This window comes from Solea solea, chromosome 11, assembly GCF_958295425.1.
Source record: "Solea solea chromosome 11, fSolSol10.1, whole genome shotgun sequence".
NCBI classification, from domain to species: Eukaryota; Metazoa; Chordata; class Actinopteri; order Pleuronectiformes; family Soleidae; genus Solea; species Solea solea.
The window spans coordinates 18,209,077-18,231,353 of record NC_081144.1 but is presented as its reverse complement, the minus strand read 5'-3'; the positions used below and the strand labels follow the sequence as shown (position 1 = coordinate 18,231,353).

General features: G+C 39.5%; 1 protein-coding gene across 3 annotated transcripts in view; it reads right to left on the bottom strand.

Moving 5' to 3' along the window:
* nphp4 (nephronophthisis 4) overlaps positions 1–22,277 on the bottom strand; it is a 139,630-nt gene that overhangs the window by 70,362 nt on the left and 46,991 nt on the right. For all 3 annotated transcript variants that reach the window (XM_058642834.1, XM_058642833.1, XM_058642835.1), the window contains exon 9: positions 18,086–18,221. In XM_058642834.1, the coding sequence (XP_058498817.1) occupies positions 18,086–18,221 (136 nt within the window). The remainder of the gene's footprint in view (positions 1–18,085; positions 18,222–22,277) is intronic.

Here is a 22,277-nt window from a genome sequence, read left to right as displayed (position 1 = left end):
CCAACAGTCTTGGAAAAAGCTTTTATCTGTCCAACACTCAATGCTTATCGCACACTTTCAGTCTTCCAGTCAGGAGGAACTGACTGAGAATACTCAAAACTGCACTGAACTGGATGAAAAAGGAGAAGAAAAGCAGCTGTGAGACACAAATCCACTGAGACTTAGATCTTTTTTTTTTAAAAGACATGTAACATAATTAAAAATGTTTAAAAAAACAAACAAACATGTTTTATTATTCAAAATGAAACCATTAATGATTAATCAATGGGCAAAAGGGAGGATCTTTCAAAGTAAATTCTAAAACTTTGAATTCTGACATTAATGATCAGTAAACATTGGGATTAAAAAGAAAGCGCAGCAAAATAATCATTGTTTTTGAGACACAAAGCTGTTATGGACACGCATCAATATCAGGACTGTAGTATAGTTTTTTTCACTACTTTGATGTACAAATGAAGTGAATAAAGAGCTGACAGCTTAGGCTGCGAAACAATAGGTTTGGGAGGACCAGGCATCATATAAGCTTAAGAACTATAATATGTGGTTCCCTTGAATATGTGACAGTGAGATTTATGTTACATCACCACAAGAGTGTAGGTGGTTTGATGACATTGTGGTAAGAAGGAAAAAACCAACCGTAGGAGGTGGTTCGCTGATATATGCATGAGTTAAAGGCTTCCAGCAAGAAGACGGTCGCCGAGAGGGTCAGACACATCGACTCACTCTGGTCACCATAGTAACTCAGGGAGTCTAAATCCATTGCAAAGCCTGCCGGTGACAACGAGAAGACATCAAATCGATGATATTATATTACAGTGGAAGTAAAGTATGACTTCACTTGCACTGTTTTAGGCGAGAAACATTGAAATTAAACAAGGAATTGTTGTCGTTTGAAGGAAAAGTTGCTCCCAGTCACGAGTCATTGTGTCTGACTACAGGCAGAATGATCAATGGCTAGTTTCGTGATTATTGTGCTGTTTTGGATGTTAAAGACAACATCTAAAATAAGAGACAATACATTTAAGTCAGTGGCATTGTTTTCCGTAATGCATTATAGGGGGAAGAAAGTATAAACATTGCCCTGAGGCAACAACAAGGAAGCAAGAAACTTTTCATAAAGTTGAAGAGAAAACAATAAGAGGAGATGCCACTGCACACATACATGTTCAAACTGACAAAGCAGTTGTGATTAGAAGAATGTATCAACCTTGTTCAGGGGTTTAGATAAAGATAATGGCTGCAGCATTTTCTTTACGATTGTTCCTGCAAAGATACTATTTTGGCCACTGCCATGGTTGCTGCTGTAACACCCGCATACAGATTAAAGGAGGGTGAGGATGGTGTCTATCTTGGTGAAAGTCTGCTGCATGGCTAGTGGGAACACACAATGTGTCTATTTGTGTGTGAATGTATTTACTATTGACTATTATGATTGATGTTCTGTAGTGTACAGCTTATATGTATTGTAATGTATGTGTTTTATTAGTCATCACTGTTTATGTATTTTATGTGCAATGGCAATAAAAGCCATTTTATTCTAAAAGTGTTTTGAACTCTCATTCCTGCTAAAGTCATCGGCTCGCCCCCTAAGGGTGCTTTCATACCTATATTCCGTTGTGATTGAGGGAGTAACATGTTACAATGCTGCACTTTACCTCAATCCGATTCATTCTCTAACCCCAACCCCAGTCTCGACTCGAATTTTGAGAAATCTGCCGTTCTCTGGATGGTGATAGACCAGTGTTCACTATATGAACACTTTCAATTGGCACGAGAGAAAACAATGCCATACCATCTGACGACGATAAAAAGACGCACTGCTGCTGCATCAAGACACCTCCGACTAGACGAGGGCATATAATGACCTATTCACCAGATGCATCAGGTAAGCTGCTTTTATAAGCCATTTATAAGCCTAGACTCTTTTCCACATGTATCTCGAACTCTGTTTACCACTGTTGCAACAGCGCTATTGGTCGTAACGGTTCGTGGATAAATGCGTGGACATCAAGTTTGGTGAGATTTCATGCATGGCAAGGCCCTCAAAAGGGCACTGAAAGAGTAAGTGATAGAAAAAGAAAAAGACGATGATGATGATGATGATGATGAAAAAAAGAATCATCTCAACAGATACAACAGGGCCTTTGCAGCAGTTAGTGCTCAGCCCCTAAGAAGTCTGTTTCAAACATACAACAGCACGGAAACAAAGATCCCCCGTCTGTAACCTGGAGCTACAAAAGTAACCATCAAAGTTTTGGGGCGAACACTGAGGAGAGGAGGGGGAGGGAAAGAGGCAGAAATTATCAAAAGGTGACAGATGGAGAGCTTTGCACATCAAAGGGCTGAAACTGTATTTCTCAACAGACATGAGGAACTGGAACTGGAAGCAGACGCACAACCAGTCCAACTCGCTACCACTCACTAGACAGGCAAAAAAGTTTGAGAAGTGTCTACTTATACATAAAAGTGGAAAAAATATAGGTCCAAATATAAAACAGCACAGTTAGTGAGCAGCTGAAATGAAGCAGTTAGAAGGGACATCGTTTTGAAAGAAAATGTCAAGACATTGAGCAACTCGGGGCTTTCCGGAGTACAGCAGAAATTAATCCTAAATTAGGAGGATGTGAGCATTGATGGGAGACGAAGTCTGACAGTTATTACTATGACTGCAGTCTGTTGGGCTGTTCGTGTCATTATTTCAGCTAAGACCCTGTGACAAGCACCAGCCCACAGCTCCTGCTACTTATGCCCCACAATGAGAAGCCCTGGAGGAAGTGAGGGAACATGCACAGAGATCATTAACTTAAGAGCAGTAAACCACTCCACATTTTCATCTACCTGCACAAGTAGTCTAAATGAGCCCAGCAGGCTGCTGAGCACTACCCAGCTCACTCAGGCCAAATGAGACTTTGAAAGAATTGTGCCCAGTTTCAGATCTAGTCTTCAATGACAGCAAAACTTAAAAGATGTTCATGAAGGACATTTTCATCGTTCAGGCCAATTTACTGCAAAACTGCTCATTTTTATATCTAGAGTTGATGCTCCAGTAAAAAAAAAAATGATGCTTGCTGATGATGATTAAACTGCATATGTAGTTAATATATAATTTGTGCTGTAATTCAGGATTTGTGTTGCTTTTTTAGAATAGTCTTAAAACAATATAAAGCCATGTTTTAAACCTACTGACAAATATATGCCTTCCTTTGAAGAAAGTGGCATTAATTACACTACTAACCATTGGAGTAGTATGTTTTTACAAATGTGAAGCTCTTCATCACCCACTCTATTTCTGCCATGCTGCGACACACATCAATTTTTCCAGCCGTCATAAAAGCCGTTATCGTTGCACTTAGCATTAATGTTTGTAATGTGACACCCACTGTCCATCCTGGGAGAAGGATCCTCCCTGAGGTTTCCCTCATTTTTCCCTGTACAAGGGTTGTTGTGGATTTTTTCCTCACTCGATGTGAGGGTCTAAGGACAGAAGGTCTAAGGACAGAGGGTCTAAGGACAGAGGGTCTAAGGACAGAGTTTGTTACTTGCTGTACACACTGTAAAGCCCTTCGAGACAAATGGTGTTTGTAATGTTGGGTTATATAAATAACACTGACTTGACTCAATCCTTACTTCATAAAACTTTGGACAGCGCTCAACAACATTTACTTCATTAATCGGAGCTTCTTAATGATCTGTCTGGATGAAGAACAGTAACCAATGTAACGTTATCACCACCACTGGTAATGGGAATGACGTTAATAGTTTTTATGAGGCAGCTTCATTCAAGGTTAAAAATCAGAGGTATACCTGCCAATTTCAGAGTGAAAGAGATTTTTGAAAATGTCCCTTGGTCTGTCTGCCACTTTGGTCCAGATGGGAATATCTTAACAAATACAGGGATAAATACTACTACTTCTACTACCAATAACTGATCAAAAAAAAAAATCCAAAGGTTTATAGACCCAGGTGAATGTAATTTCCCCCCTGATTTTTCCTCTTGTGCCATCAGCCACTTGACATTTTAGTTACACAGTAAAAGGCCATGAAATTGCACGCAGATATCTGCTCCACTCAGGGTGAATTGTAATAACTTTGTGGACCGCTTAACATTTTCTCTAGAGCCATTATAAGGTCAAAGTTTCATTCAGCCCAGTACTTCTGGCTATTAGCAAATACCCACAAAGTTAATGACATCCCCGTTGATCTGAGCTGTACAAAGCTACGCTCATTAACACATAAAAACACCTCCTGAACAACATGATCATCATCATGTTTATTTCACTACAAAACATATTTTGTGGCATGAAAAATCTAACTTTGGTCATCATTTATCCAGCAGCTCCTTCGTCTTCGTCTTTACTGCCTTTTACAGTCACTTCAGCATGGGTGATAAATAAAGGGCTGTGAAATGTGGTCAAAAAGGTTATCCCAATAAATACAATTGATAATTATCGCGATCACAATAAATAAAATTGATAATTATCGCGATAAATGTCAGGTCACTAAAAATAGGATTTGTGAACCTAAATGAAAGTTGAAGAAACCAGTTAATTGAGGTTTAAACTTAAAGTATTACAGTATTTTGCACATTGTAGTGACACTGCACTAAAACATTTATTGAATTGAATAAACAAAATCACCTCAAGATGAAGGTGATAAAGATGAAAAATGACCACTAAAAGTACTACTGAAAATAAATTAGATGCACATCAAACTTGTACAGCAACACCTCTTCCATAAATATCTTTCAACAGAATATGTCAAGATAATACCTCATCTTCCTTACATTGTCATATTAATCTCGCTGCATGAGATGATTTGATGTCAAAGCTTTGTCAAAGGTGAAGTGTGCAGGTATTTTCTGGTGTGCATATTTTGACACTTTGCCAATGGAGGAAGTAGCATCTAGATACTCCATCATGTTTGGCACGTATTTTTAAAGAAATAAGTAACACATTTTATAGAAACAAGGACATGGAGAAATGTATAGTGTAACATTACGGCCTAGACGTAAAGTTTATGCATCGCTTCAGCTTTGAAATGAAACCTGTTCATTTGTTTTACTGCATTAAAGTGGATGCTGGAGGGCAAAAGGGACTAATGACTTTGGGCAAAGGCAGGAGAACAAATACACAAATGTTTCAGTTGAGTTCCTTTGCATGGAAAAAAAGCATTAACACTAAGCCTGAAATCGGACATTGTTTTTCCTCTGTGCATTTATTTTTGGCACCTAGATCATAAATATCGTGTTGTTTTTTTATTGTGGATTGTGATATTTGAACAATGGACAACTGAGACAAAGGCTCCCACAGCTGCCTGGGCTTCAAATAGGTTCAAGTGAAAATTATTCAGACTCTGAGCAGCTCTTTTACACTGAAATGGGGCCTCAGTCTGAGGTGGTCATCCACATGGCAACCATTAGATGTGCAAACATCATTGCCACTGCCTCCCTACAGCTGCCAGGGCAATGCATTCGTCTGGAGAGGGATGCCACTGCTGGCAGGCACTGACAGGGTAAGACTCACTCTGGGCTTATCGTAGGGGGAGATTGATGCACATCTCAGTGGGGGGAGAGCTGACATTCATTTTAATTAGGCAGGCAAAATATTGTTTCTGTGGCATGTAGCTTTCTTCCCCTCAACTTCTCTTCTACTTGCGAGAAAAGAAAAGAGGCCCCCAGGGAGGAATGACCTCAACAATAGACCACAAATCAGCTAAATATATCACTTCTCAATCCTGATGACATTACTGTGATTAAGATGCTTGATTAACATTTCATTAACATTTGTGTGACATTTGAAATCCGAACCAAACAGAAAAATATAATTCGGATTTCTTGAAGAAAGAGCACAGTGGCTGTAGGGCACTTTGTGTTCATGTCATGAAACGCAAGGAAACAAAAATCAAAAGAGGGGTTCGTGAGTTTCACGAATGGTGTTATTGGGCATTTTAATGAGATTGTGGAGAGCTACACAAGATGCTTTTCATTCTGCAAGCATCATTAAAGAACGCAGAGGAACAAAACAAGTGCAAACACAAACACACACACACACACAATCCCCACACAACCACATTCAACCAGCCACTTAAGGGAAGTCACAGGAAAAACACACAACAATCTATATGGCATGCACCTGTCAGTGAGCCAATTAAAATCCAAACAAGAGTCTCTGTGGCACAGAGGAGACACTTTACACCAACACCTTTTATAAACCCAGCCGCTACCCATGTCACTGCTTTCTGCACCACTTACTGTTTATTGTAAATCCTCTGGCAGTGACATCAGAGACAGACGAACAAGTTAGAAAGGGACATTTGCTAGATACCACAGCTCATGAAAGCATGTCTGACAGTATTGCGTAAGATTCTTAACCACTGTAACATCCCATTAGTCAACTGTATGTACTGTATTGATGCTGAAGGACTTGAGTCAAGGATTCAGAATCCAGTTGGTCTATAAAGTCTTGAAAGTGGCTATCACTTTTATCACCTTTCTGTCATCCGTTTGAACTTGGCGAGTTCAAAGGCCTAGAAGCGCATTAGACTGTCTGAAGTAGTGACCGTACGCCTAAGATCCATTTGATATTGTTGGGCCCCTCAGAAAAGTAATGATATGATCACAAAGCGTGTGTAAGTATTTTTGGGTGCAACAGGAATGGGGGGGGGGGGTTGATAAGTGTGTCCCAAAAATAATTTTAACATCATTTTGGGAAAAAATGACAGCCCTAGTCCTAAATTTTGAAAATGAGGACACTGGCGTTTTTTTTAATTACTATTATAGGGCATATAAATTTGGATTAGGTTGTTGAAATATTGCTATACTAATGCTACTATAATGCTGGAATATAGTGTAAACAAACAGTGCTGCATGCACACAGAGACATGTAATCATGTTTCTTTCAGAGGAAATGCTGCTTTATATGAAATGGGCTTCTTGCCAAGTTATGTTGTACGTCTGCATTTATCTATACGAAAGCTTAGTAAAGGGCAAAACATTAAGTATGTTTAAAGGTCGTGCATTAATGGCTACACTTCCTCCGACGCTAAGTAATCGACTGTGCCACTCACCAAGCCCAGTCGGGGTTAAAGGTGACACAACATGGAAATATGATGTGGGTGACACATTCATTACTGGTTGTACACTGGCCCAGTTATTCAAACGGTGAACCTATTTTCGTGCATGGCACATAACAAAACTGAAAACATCCTTTTTCAGCAACACAAGTTTGCTATCAACTCGGGAAAGTTGCCAATTACTGTTTCAAGGACGTGAACCATGTCTGACAGTCTCTCAGAAACATAACAGAGGTCAGTTTGAGGATGCAGTAAACAATCTCTTCCCCACATCTCACCATCTCCTTCGTGTCCATCCATCTAACTGCTCAGCTTCCATCCTTTCTGTGGCTGCGACACGCGAGGAGTCACTCATCCCTCACTGCTTTGGATGACTAAAAATGCTGTCACGCCTCCTGGGACATTATTTCCTGGCAAAAGGACAACGTCATATGAGTCAGTGCCTTGATTTCCCCTGGACCGTCCCCTTCCATTAGCAATGAGCTAGTGCTTGTCAGCAAAAGACGGTGGACCAAAAATAAGGCCCATCCTCTCACATTAAACCGTATGCCACTGTATTAAATTGCTCAACCGATGAGCAATGCCAAGCGAGAAGAGGTTGAGAAGAGGCAGCGGTGGACATGCACAGATGAGGCGGAGATGTCTCAGATCAAGTTACAGGCAGGATTAAATTGGTGCTGACAGAACACAATTAGGAGGGTCGTTGTTGAATCGCATCAGTTGTCAGTGACCCAAGTGAATAAATCATGTACTGTTCAAGGTGTCCTCAGTGGATAACTGAATGCATGATGGATACAGTTTTATTCACTTATAAAATCGATTATTGTGTCAAGGAGCGGAGAGAGGTGCAATTAAAAAAGGTCAAATCATTCAAATCATCAAGTATTTGTATAAACACGTGTGTGTGTGGCTTCTATGAGAGGCACGTGAAAAGGGCACGTGTGGGTAAACAGGCAGGAAAAATAAACACTCAGGTTAACCCTTAGTGCTCACGCGGCACAGATCTGTGCCGCAGGTGCACCCACAGCATATTGCCATGGGAATAATACACAACTCCTTATATGGGCATCCTGGGGTGTGTTTATAGGTCACATATTCAGGCTTTAAAAAATTTGTTTTTTTTCCCCCGGCTTATGTGTTGTTGAGTCAAAGATATGATTCATTTTATATTGCACTTTTATTTTTGTTCATAAAAAGGAGCCAAGTGAACTTTGAACTGTGACATATTATTCCCAAATTTCACAAATGAAATCCGATTTTTAACATTTTCAGTAGTTTTTGCTGAGGTGTGTTTATACATAATATATATTAATATTATATATATAGTTTTGATTGCCATCAGGTTGTGCTGAAGAAAAGGATATAAGACACTTTATATTGCACATTCTTATACCCTCTGTATATACTGTACATTTAAACATATATGGAAAAAAGCAGCCGAAATACTATGTGTTCTAAGGGTTAAAGAAGGATATGAACCAGGAACCTTGCTGCCATTAATAGTGCCACCCTACCGTGTTCAATGTTCTTTCATTTACAATCATGTTCTTTCATTTACAAACAACCGTTTGTAATGTGTAATGTGTAAATGTTTTCTCATGTTACTTTTTCAAATACATTTCCTGACCTTTGTCATGGGAACATGTGGTTGTATATTAACTGAAGGACTGAAACCCCGTCACTGATTAATGACCGTCACTCGCACTGAATGTGACCGGCCTTGATTTTTCTTCAATGACTCCTGGGACAAAGTATGTCATTTAAATGCAGATTCAAGGCTAAAACTGTCCAGCCAAAGAATATGCATACAAATTATTTTCGCATGTGCTCATTTTAAAACTCTCTGAAGTCATTGTGAAGACATGCATGAGCTCTTTCAGTGACAGTGGCACTTTTCCATTGTACAGTTCTAGCACTACTCCGCTCTACTTCGGCTCGCGATCATTGACTTTCGACAGTGCTGTCGCCAAACCCATCAGACTCCCTTTTTAAATATTGATTGAATTATTTTAGACATTTCCTTGCTAAATTGTGGAGATTAGCGCATGTTTTCTGGATTTGCTGGATGTTTTTAACTGATTTACAGTTCGGCATTGTTCAGTTTGATTCTTGTTTCCGAAGCCAGAGCAGGTACTAAAAAAAGCAACAAAAAAGCACCAGGTACCAGGAAACAGGTACTTTCCCAAATCGAAAAGCTGGAAAAACGAGTAGCCAAACCGTGCTAGAACTGTATAATAGAAAAGCAAGGGAGGCAGCAGAGTGCAACGAACTGAGGACTCCTCGGCTTACCCCTCCCCTTCTCAGGCACATCAATACAGTAGCCTTGACATACCAGAAAAGATGTAAGCATCCTCTCACAATTCTGTCCTTCTTTTTAGATGCTTTGTGTAAACGGAGCAGTTCTTTTTTGGTTTGTCTGCTCAGGCTGCTGCAAAAACGTGGCAGGGCAAATTGATGGACTTCATAAAGCAAGGCCCTTACTTTATTCCAAGGCTACAAAAACCAAACCATTTTTATTTTAAAGTGAGCATACACTCAAAGAAACATACTTATGGGCAGGGCTTTAAATGTCTGTCAAAAACACGCTGGCCCTTTAAACAAAAGAAGTAGCACATTGTGTCACATGCATGTCATCATTAAAAGATCACATGTAAAGCATCAATAGCAGACATAAAAGAAAAAGGAATGAATGGCTTATTTTAGACTCACTTCCAAATAGAAATAAAAACACAATGAGATAAAATGAAACTACTTCCACCGTATGAAACCCACAGACTGTCCAGAATAATGAGACACTTATTGTGTAAGGAGAATTGCTGCAATTGTTGGCCTTTTAAGTTTGAGGTAAGCAAATTAAAACTATGTGCAAATGGAAAGCATGGAATGGAATGGAATGGAAAGAGGAAGAATCTAAATGGTGTCCTGGGCAGTTTACTTCACCACATAAATTATGCTTATCATGATTCATATCCTACTAACAGCATGCGTCGTACTTCGCCACGCCTCTGTGTCAATACAGTACATAAAACGAGATTCAATAATAATATGGTGGGAGCTGCATGTAATTAAGGCTGCCATCATCTTAATATTTTGGGGCGTCATAATTACTGAGCAAAGCAGTGAGAAGAGAAACTAATTGCAGTCCTCGAACGTACTTTCTCTCCATTCCACAGTTTCCAGGGGTTCATTATCCATCTATTCTCACTATTGTTCTTCGGAAGGCAGTGGAGCGGTGTGGAAACATGGCTGGAGCGGACATGGAAGGATAGTGTCCATCCTGTGTGAGTACAGACCATTGAGGCATAATCACTGAGAGAGACACTGGGTAAAGTAATGCAGTTCTTGATGAGCAAGGGAGAGAGAAAAAACGCGGAGAAAAAGAGAAAATAAAACAGCTAACTAACAAAAGAAGGAGAGGGGGGGCAGTCAGGGAGTGGACAGTGGATCTTTCTGCCAGAAAAGTTGATTATTTGAAGTTCGTTGAACTCAGATCCCTGCTGGGAACAGCCTAGCAGACTAATTCCCAATTCCTCTCCTCATCCCCAGCCTCCTTCATTTAAACTGTTATCTCCATCTGTCTGACTTTTGCTAAAGAGCATGAAAAAGTCTGCTCAAAGGCTCTGAGGGAGAGACGGCATGCAGCCGAGAGAGCAACCTAATCATAACCAAAATCAAATGATGTAGAAGAGGACAAATCACGACACTGCATGATTCTCTTTCTTCATGGCCAAAGGCAATGAGGAAAAAGCAGTTTTGTAAAAAAAATAGAAAAAAGAGGCCGTTTTTTTTTCCTGTTACAATGAGAGGTAGTCTGGCAACACAGCACAGATGAGACGTGGGCAGCCTCAGCACCGAGAGATTGCCTCTGTATTGCAGTGGGAATGTTTTGAGGGAGAAGCAATCTCAACAAAACTGTTTCACTTTCTTCATCCACCTTAGTCGCCTCAGAATACATCAAAAGACATAATTCTATTTAATAAGAGGGAAGAACAAGAGTGAGACAGGCTCCTGCTGCTGCTGCACCCATCCACAATCAGACAGCCCCGGAGCAGAAGACGCTCTCTCTCAAGTTACACTACCCAGCACCATCTAGTGGCAGAGCACAATGTCAGAGGAATGGCAACACTGGAAACGACAGAGAAATGATGGAGAATGAGTTTTCTGCTCTATTATGCAGTCATCTTCACACACACACACACACACACACACAATAAGAATACATACATAAGAGTGGCGGCAAATTTGTTTGTGATCGTTTTATTAAGTAAATACTCTTATGTTGTATTATAAGGTATTTTTCCATTTCTGTATGACTTTACATTTTCTATTATTCTTTAGTATACGCAATATGCCACTCGTTTCATTGTATCTTAAGCTTCTACACGTTTAATTTATGTGTGATATGAAACACACAACATGCAAAAAAAATTACGTATATTTTAACGACATATAAATGTAGAAGTGTACATTTATATACACATATATATATATATATATATATATATATATATACACTGTATATAGTATTCTACTGCACTCAGTGAACTTGGCCGTTAATTAAAAATTTACATGGACTGTACATTGCTGTCACATTTCATCTGTGCACTCATTTGGTTTCACCACATTACCAATTCTGCTGTCATTTCAGACCCTGACATGTCCTGCAGTCGCCTTCATCTTTCACCCCCTGTCTCTTCTCCACCCACCCACTCAACCCTTTCCCATTCCCTAATCAGCTCTTACTGCACGTTTCCCCATCACAACTGTGCTTTTCACGCCATTGCTGCCCAGGCTTCTCGCCTTGCATGTTCATTTTTACTACAGGGCCGCAACTAGAACGACTATTTTCACGATCAATTAACCCCGTCGATTACGTCCTTGTTTAATCAAGTGATCGTTCTGGTCCATGAAATGTCAGCAAATGTTGATCAGTGTTTGTCAAACCTGGAAATGATGGCGTTCTCAAATGTCTTGTTTTTGTCCACAAACCAAAATGATTCTGTTTGAATGATTTCTTTGTACTATGGAGCAAAAATAAAACAGAAAAAGTTCACATTTAAGAAGCTGAAAAATGAGAAAACTTGTTTTAATAATGAAAGAAATTAATTAATGACAATTAATGTAATAATCAGTTAATCAGGTAACTGTTTCAGACCTAATTTTAACTACATTATTTTCCTGTTACTGACCACTGCCTATGTCCTGACTTCACCTACTCTCTGTCCTTACCCTCTTCTGTCTGCTAAGACACAGTTAATCCACATTTACAAGTAACAAGGCCGAGGACACTGCATTGTTGAGTGTATACACAGTGTACAGTAGCTCTTTAATTGAAATCTGTGGGGGAGCTTTTCAATGTATTCTTTAATCTGCTTCTTTTGTGTATGTGTGTGTGTGTGTGTTTATTTCTTTCTTTCTAATAGGGATTCATAGTGCAATTCTACTTATTTTTCTTTTTTCTTTACTTTGCAGAAACCTCTGCTGCATTTCTATACATTTATTTTGCTGCTGTTGGGGAAGATTTGTTCCCCATCACCTCGAGTTAATAATAATACTGCTGCGAACAACCAACCAAACAATCCATATTTTGTTTATATGTAAAATATATGTATATATATATATATATATATATACATATACACATATATATATACAGTATATATATGTGTATATATGCACACTGTATAAATATATATATGTATATATATATATATATATACATATATCCAATCACATGTCATTTAGCAGACGCTTTAATCCAAAGCGACTTACAATGGAACTGAGTACATTCAGACAGGGGTGGAGTCGAACTTGCGACCATTGCGACCATCTTTCGCACACAGGGTACCGGTCTTAACCACTGAGCCACTCCACCACTGAGCCACTCTCACATATATATATATTTACATACATATATATATAAATTAGAAAATAGACAAAGGTCATAGGCCAAAGCCTCTGCTGCATTTCCAAGAATATCCATCCATCCATCTTCTACCGCTTTATCCTCCACATGAGGGTCGTGGGGGGGAGCTGTGCCAATCTCAGCTGACATACGGCGATAGGCGGGGTCACAGGGACACATACTCATACTCACACACTCACACTTCGAGTCAATTTAAAGTGATTTCCAAGAATATAATGGAGTTAAATGTGAGATAAGAAACATCACCGACATTATCGATTGATTTATGTTATTCTCCTGCAGGTTCACGTCACAGTGGGACCTACAGGAATCCAGCGAGAACCTCCACATCTTTAGTTCACAGGTGATGTCAAGTGGTGTGAAGTGCTGCTGACAGTGCGCAGCAGCTGCTTGCCCTCAGTATACACCTTAGCTTGACACTGCCATAACACCTCAAAAGTATCATGTCGGAAAGCTGTGACATGCTGCAAGGATACGTACACTATCCCATCATCCCGTCACACACACACACACACACACACACTGTACTTTTGAAGCAGAACGCACTGACGTTTAAGCCGTCAGCTGATTAGAAACGATGCGGTGGGTGGTTGGTTGAGATTTAGGGTGTCATGACTGCTGCCGCCTTCGGAAGGCAGCTCATATGAAACCCACGTCAGTCAACACCCAAGACAGATCTCGCTGTGGGTTAGCACTCTCAAATAACACATGCTCACATCAACACACAAACTCCACTCCCACACACAAATACAAATTACTCTCCAACACACTAAATATCTCTCACCCCATCAAACGTTGATGTCAGAGAAGGCGAAGGTGCTGAAGAAGAGTGTGGCAGGAGATCTTTTTTGTCACCCACACGACAGTTTTTGCCTTGCTATTCTGGGATGGCGACAGACATCAGTTTGATGGGCTTGAACAGGTTTATTAGAATATCTCAACTTGGATGAGTTTTCTTTTTTTTTTTTTTCAATAAAACCAAGAATCCCATTGGAAGAACTGGTTTTCTTTGTAAAAAAAAAAAAAAAAATCATGACAATGTGTCAAATTTCTAGAGATCTTGTGTGCAAAGTTAACATTTTGGACTAGAGGTGTAATCGAAAAATGCCCAAAAGGGGAAGCTTTCTTCCACTGTGGAGAATAAAGATGGATAGAACTTTTTGCAGCATGTTTATAAATCTCCTGTGCAAACTAAAACTTCCCTTTTATAACTTCCTCCCCCACAATGACAACCGACCTCTTTCTTCTCACTTCAGAGGTAGCAACTTTGACTTTGAGGAGTGGGTAGCAATACGCTGCTTAACCTGTTGCATTCAGTATGATATTAAACTAGGGGAGGGTCAAAATATCGATTTGGTGATACGCATCATATATCATCTTCCTCGTGCAATATGATAAACGATACATCGGGGCAAATGTCGATATTTGAATTAAAACTTAAGGCGCTCTAAAGTAAACAGGCCCTGTTGCTGGGCGTCGCTGCTTGATGTCTCCTCACGGTGGCGCTGCTCAAATGAATGAGGGCTGAAGTTACCTATAGCTAAAGAAGAGGGAGTTTACAGCGGGATAATGGTGGAGAAAGCTACGTTAAGAGATGAACTTTTCACGGATGTTTTGTCTTTTTAAGTTAGACAGTTATCGTCATGTATCGCTACATGATTGTCCTGCAATGTATTTAATATCACACAATCGTTGTATCGTGATATTAGTATACACAAATGCTGATTAAATATACAATGCTGATTAACACGACTCCCCCTGTTTGTTACACACAGGAAGTCATTTGTTTTATGTCAAGACAATTGGAGACAATAGCAACATTACACCAGTAAAGAAATCTGTCAGACATGGTAATGTATCTAAAAAAAACTAATTCAGATCAGGACATCACAGATAAGAGGTTGTGGTGTGGACTGTAGGACTGAACAGTGGAGGAGAGTTACTGTACATGAACAAACTGTATGCAACAACACGGTGGATGGGTGATGATGATGAGCTATAAGGGGAGCTGTGATGTGTTTTAATCACTTGAACAAACTTGTTTTTTTTTTTATGTTAACAAACATCATGTGTCAAGAGGTAGGTTGGGTAGTCACACTCGTCCATGATAAAAATGAAAAGAAAAAGTGGTAACTAAAGGTACAATACCTCAAATGGTGCTTATGCTGCTTTTAATTGGTGATCTTCTGACCCCCTGCTTGTGCTGAGAACAACATGCACGAACACAGCGTGAGCACAGCCTTGGCATGCATTACTGTAAAGGCTCACACACACTCACACACGGGGAAAGTAATGAGTTACCACAGTTTTTCAGTGATATTCCATTCCATCAGTGATATGACAGCGTTTAGTGATGTGGCTTGAATTAGGGAATGACTTCCCTGGGGATGTGTTCACAGTGTCGGGCCTACAACACGTGCCACCCGTGGTTCTAGTTAAGTAAGTCACATGGAAAAAGAGAAAGAAACATGGTGAGACCTAGGGCTGGGTGATATGGCAGGAGATGTTATCACAAAATACTAAATCAATCAATATCTATGAAGTATCATGATAATTGTCAGATAATTAAGGATAGATTGCTTTAAACCTAACTGACAGTTAAAGAAACCACTCACTTATGGACAGAAAATGACAAGTGCTTCACATCTGAGGTAAAATATACAAAAGTATTGTTGATGTTCTATCTAAAAGTGTGTACAATAGAGTATGTTAAAGAAATGTAATGTATCGTGTGAAAATGACTGTCATTGTGTTGTTTTTCCAGCTCTGATGAATCTCGGTCAGTTTTAAAAGATTAGACGCCTAAAAATAACTATCACATGCTGTTCACCATCCTTTATTACAGTAAGCTGCAAAGTGAGGGTAGTGTCAAAGGACTCGTGCTAAAAGAGAAATGAGAAATGTTCTAATTGTGTCTGAATCTTTTTACAATTACAGAAAACGAACCAAAATCTGTCAAGACTTTAAAGACCATCTTATTTAGTTGTGTGTCTGGTTGTGTTGACATGTGCTTAAAAATAGACACATTTGAGGAGCTTAGCATAATTTGCAAAAGCAACACAAAATGGATAATTTTCCTTGAAAAAAAGGAAATCATTCCAGGTTTGGTGTTGAATGTCAGGTGTTACATTTGCACCTGACAGAGCACTTTCTCTGGATATCCACTGTGTGCAACAGAGATAGACTGACTTGAGTTTGACTGATTTATGTAAAAAGGACATTAAGTAGATGTAAGTTCACGGGAATCTACTGAAAACTACGATGATAATCAAGAAAATCTTTTAAGAAGTTAAAACTATAGGCCATTTAAGACTGTGCCAATCACTTTTCCTCTAAATGGGACCATATGTTACAAAACTGGAATCATGTGCGATTGAAGACCTTAAATGAGCATTTTAGACCAACTCCTCAGGAAAGTTTTTACTGATGTTGTAAATGAACTGGTAATAGACTCCCACCAAAACATAGTTCTCTGTAACCAGGAGTCTCTGCTGGATGCTATTCAATGTATTGTTACTTCCAGGTTGGCTTTAAGGAGGAAACTGGAAGACTACAGGCTCTTTTTTGATATTTGGTCTATATGAAGATCTAAATTGTGGGTATATCCCAAAAGAATAAAATAAATACGAGACTCACTGTCTAACTCAGGAGCTGTAGCTCCACCACACGCACATTTTAGAGAGAGTTTGGAATTTCTGTGAGACAGCTGAGGTCCTGCTGGGGAGGTAGGAACATACGAAGATGTGATTGCCCCAGAAAAATCAACCTCCTTCCAAAGCAAGTACGTCTACACAGCTTCTGCATTAGAAAGACAATAGAGCGTGTGGCTGACATCACGCAATCCTGCCGTGCAACAATCTGCCCCCAAAAAAATGCTATTTTGGCAGGAAGCCACGCTGTTCAAATCCATAGACATTACATAACTAGTTCTTTTCTTAGTACCTGCTCTGGCGAGGTTCCAAGCGAGCTGACGTGATACTATGCGTGATGTCGTCAGAGGAAGAGGCATGAGCAAGACTTCTGAACCAAGAATCAAGCCGAACTGTAGGTCAGTTAAAAAGACTTAACGATCCTAAAAACATGGGTTAATCTCCAAAAATGACCAGGGAAATGCCTAAATTTTAATTTTTAAAAAGGAGTCTGGTGTACTTAGCGACTGCTGATCACAATCCCGAGTGGCATCACAAACCCTGCCGCTGTATTTCAGTCCAGTGACTGTGTCAGACGGCGTCTGTGCTCCGGTCATGGATGAAGTGCTGAACAAATCTTTCAATTAACTGATTCTAATAATTCCATTAACTCCGCCCACATTGTGGAGGTACTATATTGTAATGGAGACACAACCTAAACCGTGTGGTGCCGAGGCGAGCTGGGACCATAGGTGGAAAAGGGGCTTTAGAAGATGTTGAGTTACTGCAGGACTGGATTAAGGTCAGCTCTGGCAGTGGACCATATTCACTTTGTAAACAAACTGCATCACGTGACCTCCGGAGCTCAACACTTTAATTGCACATGAGAAATGCACCTGGTGTGTAAAGACCTTCAGTCCCTAGAGATGGAGAAAATGTTGGATAAGACACGCGGCACTACCAATGGACTGAAATTCCCACTGTACAAGCTACTCTGTAAGACCTTGCATATGATTTATGATCATTTCTCAATAGTAATTAAATGAATCATTGGCGCCACAGGTAATGGTGGAATTTCACTAGAGTAGCTGGAGGTTGGCTCAGGCATAGATGAACCTCCTTGTGACAGATATGTGGATGCACAGGCAAGACAAGAAGCAAATCATCATTGTTAGAGTTTTTCTACTCCTGGTTCCTTACTTCTGTCTCACACTTCATCAAGAACAAGAGAGGAGGTGAGAGAAGAAAGGGGGGATGACGACACAATGGCGTGTGTGTGCGCAATTGTCTGTCACCATCTGTCACTGTGGCGACGCGTCAAGAGTTTTCTAACTTCAGAGTGAGCGGATAAGAGCATTCAAGTTAGAAACTTTGTTTTTACCAAGAGGTTACTTTTCAAACTGAGATCTGGGTTTGGATTAACACCTGAAACGGTGGTGTTCATGCGCTTCACACTTACCATAGTCTCTCGTCCAATTGGAGCAGAGAAGACGTATTCCAGCTGGAAGACGACTGCCAGAGCCTGATGATTGGTCAACTTGAGCTCCAGGCTGCTGCGAAGGCTCAGCATGTCAGAGGGGGATGACGCAGCAGAGCTGAGGACAGAGTGAAGGCACCCGTGAGGGGACAAACTACAGGAAATATGTGTGACAAATATTGTGTTTTGACAAATAATAAAGACTGTGTACATACAGAAAAAAATTTATGTGTCTTTTAGATGTTGAATTAAAAGTAAAAGAAATCAATGTGTTGGGAGTTTTACTCTCGCTTGCTAAATGTTCCCTGGCAAGCTCTGGCCTCCTGTGTGAGCAGTGGAACAGCACACTCGGTATTCGTCATTCACAGTTTGCATACACCATCGGCAGGAGCATACTGCAGAGCGCTGGCATGTCATGAGGTAAGGCCAAGCGCCTTTTCTTTTTTCCGCTTCGTGGACTCTTTAGAGAATAGGACAAGCGAGTGCTTGAGTTTTATTTTCCTCCATCCATCCCTCCATCCCTCCCTCTCTCTCTCCCCCTCTCTGCTGTCTGGAAGCTCCAGGCGTAACACAAGTAAAGACAGACTGTCAGCTTTTGCTGGTAGGACCCGACAACAACAAAAAATCCAAACAACATAATTACTGCCTACACTGCTGCCATCATACTTAACCACTTTTACACAGCATGTTCCTTTGGTAAGGAAACACAAACATGCATGATGATGGTGATGATTATTGTTATTCATATAATCCAGTAATTAAGTCCAGAAGTGTGCAAATTTGCATTTGCACACTTTTTTTTTTTCTATGCTAGATACTAATGTAATCATATACGGTACATAATCATCATATCAGCTATTCTATTAACTGAAGCAGCAAACACAATACATTTTGATTCAGATAAGACGCTGAATTCACCTTCCACCGTCTTTGTGTCGTCTGTTGAGTTTGTAAGCACACGTTTTGGAAAAGCGAAAAAGTCTGTTTTAAGATGCAAATAAAACAGTAAAATACAACACGGGGTGGAATAAAATAGGAAAAGGCTAGAGGTCGAGTGCGGAGGTTAAAAACCCCATTTTAACTACAAAATAAACTGAAAATGCAAATAAAATACAACACAGGGTGGAATAAAAAGGAGCTAGTTCAAGGCTAGAGTAAAAAGATAAGTTTTAAGTCTTCTTTTAAAAATATCTAGTGAGCTGGCTTCCCGGATATCTAAGGATATGTGTTCCAAAGTTTAGGGGCGTAAGTAACAAAGGCAATAAACCAGCAGTGGACGATCGCAGCATTACAGCCTCTCCCAATCCTCAAAATAAAGAAAAATAGTGGCATTATACACCTGCAACATGTCACAGAAGAAAGCACTCAACATTTTTACCTGAAAGCAGTTCTGCTCAGTGATTCACTGAGACACCCTGACAACTTATTTATTGAAACTGCTGGCTGTTGATTACTTGTGCCACTCACAGCACATTCTGTTTGTTCACTTACTACATAATGATTTAACATTAAATGTTAAATCACTGGAAATGGCATTTATGACAGCTGGTGTACCCAGAAAAGAAATGTACTTCGAAGTATAATGTATCCTAAGTGGTTTGGCTTTTTACAGCCAGTGCTGATTCATTAACAAAACACAGTGAACCGAAAACTGCATTTGTGGATTCTTCAAATGTAAATGTAAATAAAATAAAAAGTATTGGTTTCTTTTTATTCTACACAGAAAACAAACTATCTGAAAGCATACACATTTTCCAGAATGTAACAATTAAATTACCTTTTCAGATCACAAACTCATGGTATTACTAAATGTAAATCAACATTACCTGGAGCTTATATGGATTCATATGTCTTTGACTGGCTATAAAGAATGATGGGATGCACTGGACTGTACTGTGAGGCTGTTTTATGGGGTAAAAGCCAGTGTGTTTTGGGATTGGGAGTGAATTATGAGGTGGGGGGTTGGGTTAGGACGGCCCCACCAGAATAGCATTCCCACTATGAGCAAAGTCAGTGGGTGACTAACAAAGTCATAAAAAAAAGTAGTAGTTGTAGTTGAAGTCATGTTGTAATGCCTATTTATGCTGCAAATTTCACTTTCACTCAGTGGAAGTTGATGGACAGTAGAGCTGCAACTCATTTGGTCCATAAAATATCAGAAAACCTTAGAAAATGTTGATTGGTGTTCGTCAAACATGGAAATGCTGAAGTTCTCAAATGTCTTGTTTTGTCCACAAACCAAAATGATTACGTTTGAATACTCACATTTAAGAAGCTTAAACAATCGGAAATCTTGTTTTAATCATTAAAAAAGCTTCAAACCGATAAATCGATTATCAGAGTAGTTGTCGATTAATTTAGTAATCGATTAATAATCGATTCATTGTTTCAGCTCTAATGGACACGTAACCTGCAAGTGTTTAAAACCTTATTTGTATACATATTATTACCAAGATTCGACATGTTCACATTATGTTAGGAATATTCTAGGTAAACAGATTTAAAATTTGAGGGTAAAAGATCTTGGATTGGTAGTCAATATAAAGCAATATAGAGTTACTGGAGTGGACATTATGGAGAAAACTCAGATCAGGGCTTTTCTTAGATGACAGTAGAGAGTGGGGACCAATCACTCAAACCCTTTCACTCTGAAAGGGTTTGAGCTCAAATTGAAGCAGTTACAGTATGTCTGGCTACATGGCAGACTGCCTCGAGTACAGGTTCACTGCTTCTCTGCAAAGATTCTCCAAGTATCCAAGAGTTTATGTCGTCACAGTGAATGTGAAAGCAAATGAAAGCATATTTACCAAACCATTATTTTCCTTGTATGAAAGCAGGGAAGTCAAGCAGCACAGTGCAGTTCAGCTCACAACAAATACAGTTTAAAACAGTAAACGCTGAGCTGGCTTCTGTTTCCACATGCCAGATGGTGATAGGTGTGTTAGCTATGCTATAAGTATCGCATGAAATCGCACCAGCACGTGCACCGCCGCAATTATTCCGAAGAAGAAGAAGAAAGCGACACAGAAAACACAGGGAAATAATGGAAAAAAATCAAGGATTTGTTAGTGTTCTTCTTGACATGGACATGAATCCTCTCCTTGTTGTAATGTGAGATATATTTTAAAATGTGTTTTTCCTATTCCATACTCTTTGTTGCATGGATGTGATGATTCTCTGTACACAAACTGAAAGAAGAACGTCAAAAAAGGGATGGTACAGTGCGGTGCGTATATTTTGGTACCCTTCCCATCCCAAATCTCATCAGATACCAAACTGAGCCTAACTGTACCACAAGATGGAAAAACCTTTTTTATTATTGATGTGTATATATATATATATACACATACATATATATATAAATATATATATAAATATATATATACATATATACATATATACATACATGTACATATATATACATATATATATAAATATATACATATATACATACATGTACATATATATATATATATATATACACACATATATGTATATATATATATATATGTATTCTTTCTCTGCATCCGACCCATCCTCTCCTAGGAACCTTCCTAAAAGGAGCAGTGGGCAGCCACACTGAGCAGCGACCGGGGAGCAATGGGGGTTGGGTACCTTGATCAAGGGGTTTCACAGCCCTGAGCAAGTGACTCTAACCGGCAATCCTCCGGTTACAAGCCAAGTTCCCAAGTTCCCATTCTAGCCATGGGCTGGCAATATGAAACATATGCCAGCATGCATTGAGCAAGAAAAACTTTGACCCCAATTAAGACTTAGTATTAACGTCTGTCCCGAGTGATATCATGGGTACAAAACTGCTTTTGTGTTTCCTCTCTCGTGTGGTTAGGCAGATATCTGTAGTTTTTGCATAATAGAAGCAGCTGAAAAATAAAATACTAAGAATAATAACAACTGCATGCCCTTCACCCACAACGTGTGATAAGAAAAGAAAAGTGTGAAATACATCAAATATACTGTATACTGCAGGTATAATAAAGCAGGAAAGTGTCAGGTATCAGACACCAGAGAAAATACAATTGTGTGTCTTTCACTTTTTTGAGAAAAATAAAAATGGCATTCATAGCATTCGAGCCTAAAAGACAGTTTTCACTGTTTTACTTTAGTTTAGTTTTCAATACTTATCCATCAGCAGAAGGAACTGTGTCTGGGGAGG